The sequence below is a fragment of the Macaca fascicularis genome, chromosome 4, assembly GCF_037993035.2.
Source record: "Macaca fascicularis isolate 582-1 chromosome 4, T2T-MFA8v1.1".
Lineage (NCBI taxonomy): Eukaryota > Metazoa > Chordata > Mammalia > Primates > Cercopithecidae > Macaca > Macaca fascicularis.
The window spans coordinates 86,255,871-86,265,525 of record NC_088378.1 but is presented as its reverse complement, the minus strand read 5'-3'; the positions used below and the strand labels follow the sequence as shown (position 1 = coordinate 86,265,525).

The 9,655-nt window shown below is 42.7% G+C and overlaps 1 protein-coding gene across 7 annotated transcripts in view; it reads left to right on the top strand.

Annotated features, from left to right (window-relative positions):
* The first annotated feature begins 10 nt into the window (after positions 1-10).
* The window catches only part of PM20D2 (peptidase M20 domain containing 2), a 35,776-nt gene continuing 26,131 nt past the window's right edge, over positions 11-9,655 (top strand). For 4 of the 7 annotated variants that reach the window (XM_074037485.1, XM_074037489.1, XM_074037488.1 and 1 more), the window contains exons 1-3: positions 11-92; positions 423-598; positions 3,178-3,362. In XM_074037485.1, the coding sequence (XP_073893586.1) occupies positions 3,336-3,362 (27 nt within the window). In that variant the 5' untranslated portion in view covers positions 11-92; positions 423-598; positions 3,178-3,335. The remainder of the gene's footprint in view (positions 93-422; positions 599-3,177; positions 3,363-9,655) is intronic. The other 3 variants (XM_074037486.1, XM_074037490.1, XM_074037491.1) reach the window with 3 other exon arrangements.

Sequence of the window (9,655 nt, the reverse complement as noted above, 5' to 3'; positions counted from 1 at the left end):
GGCCGGGGGCGGGGGCGGGGCCGGCGCGGCCCGGGGACCGCGGGAATCCCGAAGACAGGAGCGTGGCCGTTCCGAGGCCCTGTGGGATCCAGGTATGGAGGGTCCTGGAGTGCGACGGGATTTGGGGAGGGGGCGGCGGGGGCTAGTGTATGTCAGGAGGGCGGAAGCCAGAGGGGGCTTGGGGCCGCGGCGGGGACGTCGGGGGTTAGAGGACCCAGAGGTGGTGGCGGGGCTGCGGCTGGGCGGAGGTGGGGGCGGTAAGAGCCGCGTTCAACCGCGCCCCCGCCCAACCCCCTGGGCTCTCAGCGCATCGTCCTCAGCCCAGGACCTTGGCAGTTGGTAGGCCTCCTGCCCCTTTGGTCTTGAGCTTTCAGCTTTCCAACTGTGAGGTCTCGGTTTTGTTCGGATTTGTTTTTTAATAGAGACGGGGTCTCGCTGTGTTGCCTAGGTGGTCTCGAACTCCTGGGCTCAAGCCTCTCGTGCCTTGGCCTCCCAAAGTGCTGGGATTACAGGTGTGAGCCACCGCGCCTGGACTGTTGGATTTTTAAGTATTACATGATTCTTCATCCTTTATTCACTTGGGACATAACACTCAGCTGTGAGTACATTCATTCAAATGTTTATTGAGCGTCTACTATGTACCAGGCACTTAGCGTGGGATATAGCAATGAACAAACAGGCCAAGCCCCGCCCTCAGAGCTTACTTTCTAGAGAGGGGGACAAACGAATGTACAAATGAATACATGATGTAGGAGACAGCAGTTAAAATGCGGGGACAATTAAGCAAAATTTAAATTACCCTCTCCCCATTCCCCCAAAATGTTGTAGCCCATTCCCTTCTAGTTAGACTCTTGTGTTCGCTTTGCTCCTGTGGCCTGCAGGCACAGCCTGTTACTCAGCGCTGGCACTGTAACCAGGCAACTCCTGAGTGTGAAGAGTACCCCTTTTCGCTCTCTGAAGTGGTAGGCTTTGAAGAATACATGTCACGGTCACCCTTCTAGCTCACAGCCCTCCCAGAGGCTGTGGAGGTTCCTCAGTCTGCAGCTGTACTGGAACGGTGGCTATTCTTTCATTCAGAAGGGATTGCTTTGGCACTGCAGGCACAGGGCTAGACTGGCATCGTGCCTATTCCCCTGGAGCTTAGAATTTGGTAAGGAGGCAGAATCTAACAGTCACACTGGTAAAGATACAGACTATGATACAGGGCTATGAAAAGAACTATATGCTGCTGAGAGCGGGCATTGTGGGATGATGAGCAAGGCTAGAGGGTCACTTCTGTTCCCTGAGCAAGTCTTGAAGAGATGGGTAAAGAATGGAGAAGAGTAATTAGTGCAGTGGAACAGCACGTGCAAAGGCTTTGAGGCAATATAGTAAACGAGGCAAAACAGAAGCATGAAGCTGGAGAAGAGTTGGAAAATGAGGCTGGAGAGCAGGCTGGGTTCATAATACAAAAGCTTAGAATGCTCACTATGTATTAGTTTGCTAGGGCTGCCGTAACAAAGCACCACAAATTTGGTGGCCTGAAACCACAGAAATTTATTCTCTTGTACTTCAGGGGCCAGAAGTCTGAAATCCAGATGTCTGCAGGGCCATAGTCTCTCTGAAGGCACTCGAGGGGAATCCTCTGTTTCTTCTAGTCCCTGGTGGCCACACGCATTTTTTGGCTGTGGATACATAGATCCAGTCTCCACCTCTGTCTTCACATGGCCTCCTCTCTCTCTCTCTTTCTCTGTCTCTATTTTAGATGGAGTCTATGTTGCCTAGGCTGATTTCAAACTCTTAGACTCAAGTGATCCTCCTGCCTTGGCCTCCCAAAGTTGAGATTACAGGTGTGAGCCACTGTATTAATCCGTTTTCACACTGCTGATAAAGACGCACCTCAGACTGGGGAGCCCTCACAATCATGGCATAGGGCAAAAGGCATATCTTACATGGCGGCAGACAAGAGAGAATGAGAGTCAAGTGAAAGGGGTTTGCCTTATAAAACCATCAGATCTCATGACACTTACTCACTACTGGGAGAACAGTATGGGGAACTGCCCCCACAATTCAGTTATCTCCCTCTAGGTCCCTCCCACAACACGTGGGAATTATGGGAGCTACAATTCAAGATAAAATTTGGGTGGGGACAGAGCCAAATAATACTAGCCATCTATCCTATGCTGTTCTATCTCTTATAAGGACATTTGTCATTGGATTTAGGGTCCACTTGGTTAATTCAGAATGATCTTATCTTGAAATCCTCACTTACACCTGCAAAGATTCTTTTTCCAGATAAGGATACATACCTGGTGATAGGATTTGGACATGTATTTTTGGGGGCCACCATTCAACCCACTACATTGACTTTGCAAATAAAAGAAACTTGACCAAAGAAAAGAAACTTGACCTGGCGGGTAGTCACAATTACTCATCCCTGACATATTGTTAAGTGGAGAAAAATCAATTCATGAGACATATGAACGATTAACCTATTTAGTTAAAAATATATTGGCCAGGCATGGTGACTCATGCCTGTATCCTGGTGCTGTGGGAGGCCAAGTTGGGAAGATCGATCGAAGCTAGAAGTTCGTGACTAGCTGGGCAACATAAGAGAGTCTCCCCATCTCTATAGAAAATTAAAAAAAAAAAAAATTTAGCCAACCATGGTGGCACATGCCTGTAATCCTAGCTGCTCAGGTGGCTGAGGCAGGATGATTGCTTGAGCCCAGGAGTTGGAGGCTGCAGTGAGCTATGTTTGTGCCAGTGCACTGCATTCCAGCCTGAGTGACAGAGCAAGACCCTGTCTCTAAATAAATAAATAAATTTATCTGTGTGTTCATGTATAAATAGAATTTTTCCAGGTATAGGTATTATACTCGGATGCTTGCTTTCTTACCTTTTAGTACTGTCAGATTTTTTTAAAATGCTTTTTATAAATATAGAAAAAAACCACAAAGCTCTTTACAGTTTGAAAAAAGCTTTTGTAGGAGTATCCAAAAATACTTAGCATGCATGTATGGATGGGGGGTGTTTTTTCTGTTCCCTTTTGATAGAAGTACCTGAGGAAAGGGTCTTCAACTGTGTAAGGAGTTTCTCTTAGCAACTTGAACTTAAAAAGTAGCTGGAATTGATATAAAATAAGTTGTGGAACCATAATTATTTATATTACATAAAAACGTATGTTCTTTTTTCCAGATATGATTTGAAACAGCTAGTGTAAAGCGCAAGAAAGCTGTTTTCTGGTTGGAAGGCCTAAGGAGAGAACACTGTCGGGCATGGCCAACTAAGGAATGTTACAGTCAGCTTGGCCAGTGTCTTGCCCTGGTCCTTAAACCAGTTGAGATGAGTAACTGATGAAGCTGTATTTTGTCTTCCCTTTGGTAGGTTAGGGTACTTGAAGAGGTAGGGGAAAGGCTTAGGTCAAGAGTAAACACCCTGCCTGTCCCTGGACTCACAAACATATTCATATTTACCCCATGTCCTAAAACTTAGGTGTCATTTAACAAAAGTATTGCTTTATTGAATCATTGCTTTAAGGCACCAAATGGTACCCTCCAGGCGTAGGACAGTTAATGTTTTTCCTAAATTGCCAGAGGATTCCCAAGGAGTATACCACTGGCAAATCTGACAACTGTTCCTATGACAAAAGCCTCCTTTTTACATGAGAGTTTCACATATTGTTCTTCGAAGTAACTGTTACTTCCATTACTTTTTATTTAATACATTAAAAAAATTATGATCAATTTAATGCTTCTTAATTTTTCTTCTAAGAGAGACTTTGATTTGAAAATATTTTAGGAAAATCTGTGTCATTTCTCATTTAGATATCATAATCTGACTTTTCAAAAGTAAATACATTTTAAACTTTTTCATTGAAATCACAGTTTCATAAAGAGTATTGCAAGAAAAATTCAGAATCTTTTTTCAGTTTTACAAGTCTTTAAAATTAGTAGTCTGTGTTGTATTTAAAATAGAGTCATATATGAATTTATTTATAATGTTTGGGTGTTTACTCCTGAATCCTGTCTGTGGGGAAATTGCTGATATGACAATAACTTACTGTCATTTAGAATCTAAACACTTAGGACTTTCCTCTTATCTCTCTCTACGTGCACACAGTCTGAGCTGGCTCTTACATTCTTTTTGTCTCTTAGAAGCATCTATTCTAAATGGTACAGGAGAAGCACAAAGCTCTCAATATCATCAGTAGATTTGTGGGAGAAGAGTTTGAATGTAGAAAATTACTGTTTCTGGATTATTAGTAAAGTTCACAATTCAAGGCTGTCGCTATTTCTTTCTAATTACCATGGATAAGCAAGAAGTTGAGGCAGGTTTACAAGGTTGAGCAATACATACGATATTTGTTAATCTAAAGCAATCTGATAGAGTATGTGGTTGAATAAGCTTTTCTTCCATTTCTTAAATGGCTCAGAATGGGCTAATTATCAGGTCTAATCAAGGAGTCAAATAGTAAAAGACTGATTAATATTTTAACAAGATTAAACAATAAATCTGATTAATATCTTAATCAGATTAACTAGTTTTGTTTATTACTGTCATAGTGGATAACTAGAACTAATTGAAAATTAAATTGTATTTAGGTAGGTATTATTGTCTTGAAATTTGTGTGATTAAAAAGTACAATGAAGAAACAGTGTCAGGATTAATGAAGTCAACAGAGAATATCATTTTATGTTGTGAACTCACTCTCCAACAGATGGTGCTAGCTTTCCTCTAGTGAGAGCTGCCATAGCCTATCCTTTCTTAAAACAAACCATGACAAGATGAAGAGTGATGTGGGGATTTGTATAGAACACATTGTAAATATTTTTCTATTATCTATGTACTTTGGTTTATAAGACATCATCATTCCACACAATCAGTTGGAGAATCTATGATTGTATCCTCTTACGAATTTGATTTCTTCTGCTATAGCCATAAGAAATCATGTTTTTAAAAAGGTCATTTATAGGATAATAATGTAACTAGGAGGGATCAAGCTAACTTTTTCAGAAAAATCAACTTAGAAGAAGGCCTGTCACTTTTCCTGTATATTCCCTAAAATGATATTGGGTATTGAAAATGCTGGGGGGGTGTTTTTTCCTAATTAATTTGCCATATGTTTAGTCTTGATCTATTGTATGTGAAGTATGGTGCTAGGAACTGGGGATGAAAATAGAAGTTATGCTCTCTAATTCTCAAGGACCTAGTCCATTGTTTCCCAGACTTAAGTTGTTTTCATCCATCCTTTGAGATTTTTGCCATAATGATGTACTTCTTTACCGTAATATGTTTACTTTAAATTAGCTCACTTTTATTTAAAAAGAAAGCTGTATCACCAATACTAATTTTAAAAGTTTTATAGACAGAAGGAGAGCCAGGCACAGTTGCTCATGCCTGTAATCCCAGTGCTTTGGGAGGCTGAGACAGGAGGATTGCATAAGGGCAGGAGTTTGAGACTAGTCTGGGCAACATATGAAACCTCATCTCTAATAAAAATAAAAACAAATTAGCTGGGCATGGTGGTGTGTGCCTGTAGTCCCAGCTACTCAGGAGGCTGGAGCACAAGAATCTCATGAACCCAGGAGGTGGAGGTTGCAGTGAGCCGAGATCATGCCACTGCACTCCAGCCTAGGCAACAGAGCGAGACTGTCTCCAAAAAAAAAAAAAAAAAGTTTTTTAGACAGAAGGAGAGCTGGGCACAGTGGCTCACACCTGTAATCCCAGTGCTTTGGGAGGCTGAGGCAGGATGATTGCTTGAGGCCAGGAGTTCAAGACTAGTCTGGGCAAGCATATGATAACTCATCTCTAGTAAAAATAAAAACAAATTAGTTGGGCATGGTGGAGCATGCCTGGAGTCCCAGCTACTCTGGAGGCTGAGGTGGGAGGATCACTTGAGCCCAGGAGGTTGAGACTGCAGTGAGCTGTGTTCGTGCCACCGCACTCTAGCCTGAGCAATAGAGCAAGATCCTGTCTCAAAATAATAATAATAATAATAATAATAATAATAATAAAACAGAAACCAAACAAAATCATGTTGGAAATTGCAGTCGATTACTTTTGTCTACACAGGCTCCAAGCCTGCTCTCTCTTAGAAAAGGAAAATTAATGACTCAATATAGAGATGTTGAAGACATACTGGCACAAAACTAAAACTTTCTCCCTAATGTAAATATGAAAAGGGCCTAGTCTGGGCCAGGCGCAGTGGCTCATGCCTGTAATCTCAGCACTTCGGGAGGCTGAGGTGGGCGGATCACCTGAGGTTAGGAGTTCGAGACCAGCCTGACCGATATGGAGAAACCCTGTCTCTACTAAAAATACAGTATTAGCCAGGTGTGGTGGTGCATGCCTGTAATCCCAGCTACTCAGGAGGCTGAGGCAGGAGATGCTTTTGAACCTGGGAGGCGGAGGTTGCAGTGAGCCAAGATCGCACCATTGCACTCCAGCCTGGGTGTGCCAAGAGCAAAACTCCGTCTCAAAAAAAAAAGAAAAGGGCCTAGTGTGGGCAACATACGAAACGTCATCTCTAATAAAAATAAAAACAAATTAGCTGGTGGTGTGTGCCTGTAGTTTTAACTCTCACAATATGCAATTCCACATTTAATGTCTCATCAGTGTAACATATAAAACTAAATAGTACCACCACTGGTGAGTATCTTTAATTTTTGAGAGACATTCTTGCTAGAGATAGACATGTATGTAAATAAGTCATTAATATATGGTTTCATTAGTGTCACATAAAGGTATTTCAGAGTAGTATGGAGGATATAATGGAAACAGATTAGCTCTCTGTGGGGCGGGGAGTACTAGAAGTTATTTTCGAGGAAATCAATGTTTGAGCTATTTATTAAATTAAATTCACCCAGGAATAGAAAAAGCAAGTGAACTTGATGGGCAAAGGGATATTTGTGGTGAGAGTAGTGTAGTGTTGCTGAACTAGGGGAGAAGAAAGGAAGAATGCTAAAGAGATTGGAATGGAGATTTAGAGTGAAAGTTTTTGTTGTTGTTGTTGTTTTTCAGTCCAGGGTCTTGCTTTGTTGCCCAGTCTGGAGCGCAGTGGTGTAGTCATGGCTCACTGCAGCCCCAACCTCCTGGGCTCAAGCAATCCTCCCACTTCAGCTTCCCAAGTTGCTGGTACTACAAGTATGTACCACCATGCCCTGCTAATTTTTAACTTTTTGTAGAGGTAGGTCTTGCTATGTTTCCAGGCTGGTCTCAAACTCCTGGCCTCAAGTGATCCTCCTGCCTCAGCCTTCCAAAATGCTGGGGTTACAGGTATGAGTCACTGTACCTGGCCCCATCAAGATTTTTTAAGCAAGAGGTTAAGATCAGATTTGTGTTTAATAAGGATATTCTGACAAAAATGTGGAGGATGAATTGGAACAGTAGAGACTGGTACAAGCAGATCAGTTAAAGGGGTCTTGCGTGTGATATATTTTCTCTTTTAAAAAGTATTTCTCAGCCGGGTGCAGTGGCTCATGCCTGTAATCTCAGAACTTTGGGAGGCTGAGGCGGGTGGATCACCTGAGGTCGAGAGTTCAAGACCAGCCTGATCAAAATGGTGAAACCCCGTCTCTCCTAAAAATACAAAAAATTAACCAGGCGTGGTGGCGGGTGCCTGTAATCCCAGCTACTCGGGAGGCTGAGGCAGGAGAATCCCTTGAACCCAGGAGATGGACGTTGTAGTAAGCCAAGGTCACACCATTGCACTCTAACCTGGGCAGCAAGAGCAAAACTCTGTCTCAAAAAATATATATATATTTCTCAACTGGGCATGGTGGCTCATGCCTGTATTCCCAGCATGTTGGGAGGCCCGGAAGGGAGGATCACTTGAGGTCAGGAGTTTGAGACCAGACTGGCCAACATGGCAAAACCCCATCTCTAGTAAAAATACAAAAAGTAGTTGGGCGTTGGGGTAGGTGCCTGTAGCCCCAGCTACTTGAGAGGCTGAGACAGGAGAATCACTTGAACCTGGGAGGTGGAGGTTGCAGTGAGCTGAGATCACGCCACTGCAATCCAGCCTGGGCGACAGAGTAAGACTCTGTCTCAAAAAAAAAAAAAACAAAAAAAAGTAAAGTATTTCTTGGCTGGGGCATGGTGTCTCATGCCTATAGTATCAGCACTTTGGGAGGCCAAGGCAGGAGGATGGCTTGAAAATTGGAGACCAACCTGGGCAACAAAGTGAGTCCCCGTCTCTACAAAAAATTAAAAAGTTAGCCAGGTGTGGTGACACGCATCTGTAGTCCCAACTACTGGGGAGGCGGAGGTGGGAGGATCACTTGAGCTTGTGAAGTTAAGACTGCAGTGAGCCATGGTTGTGCCACGGCATTCTAGGCTGAGGGACATAGAAAGACCGGTCTTAAAAAAAAAAAGGTCGGGCGTGGTGGCTCATGCCTGTAATCCTAGCACTTTGGGAGACCGAGGCGGGTGGATCACGAGGTCAGGAGTTCAAGACCAGCCAAGATGGTGAAACCCCATCTCTACTAAAGATACAAAAATTAGCTGGGGATGGTGCCAGGCGCCTGTAATCCCAGCTACTCCGGTGGCTGAGGCAGAGAATTGCTTGAACTTGGGAAGTGGAGGTTGCAGTGAGCCAAGATCGCGCCACTGCCCTCCAGCCTGGGTGACAGAACGAGACTCCATCTTAAAAAAAAAAAAAAAAAAAAAAAAGTAGTTCTTAGCGTTGTCCACTGAAAAGGCTTAGAAACAATGACCAGCCCAGTATCATCTGGCACCCCTTAGGGCCCAGACCATAATCCCTAAATATAATTTCGTCTTAAAATAGACAATGACTTTTTGAAAGTGTGGCTGATTCCATGTTTGAGGGAAAAATGTATAGGATGAGCCTAAAATACCTTGTTGTATCAGAAAAAAGTTATCAAAAGCTTTTGGGGTCATGTGAAAAGGATTCCAAAGACCATCCTGGCTAGAGATAAGACAATTTGAGTAGCAATAAGAACAATAACTGCAATGAATTAAAACATATCAAATATTTTTAAGTGCACAAGTTCATAATTATACTAAAAAACAACCTTAATTGGTCACCTTTGGATCCTAACTTTCCTGTATAAATTTATTCCTCAGGGTAACCCAAATGGTTGATGAATGAAGTTTTGTTTTGCTTTGTTTTTCTAAAAGTATTGCAGACAATAAAATAAGAGATAATAGAATTATAATGTCACAATTTTGCAACCCCTAATGAAGTAATGGGTCCAGACAATGGCCATAAATGACTTCTAAATTAATACAAAGAAAAACATCCAGACATTTTATGCTCTTCTGAAGGAAGTTCACATCAGTACCTGTGAAATCCTCTTTTTTTCTTTTTTTTTTGAGACAGAGTCACTCTCTTGCCCAGGCTGGAGTGCAGTGGTGTGATCTCAGCTCACTGCAACCACTGCCTCCGGGTTCAAGCAATTCTCCTGCCTCAGCCTCCCAAGTAGCTTGGATTACAGGCATGTGCCACCAAGCCTGGATAATTTTGTATTTTTGGTAGAGATGGAGTTTTACCGTGCTGCCCAGGCTGGTCTTGAACTCATGACCTCAGGCGATCCACCCGTCTCAGCCTCCCAAAGTGCTGGGATTACAAGCCTGAGCCACTGCACCTAGCTGAAATGCTCTTCCAAAAACACTGAGTTATTATTTTATTATTTTATTGCAGACTTAATTTTTA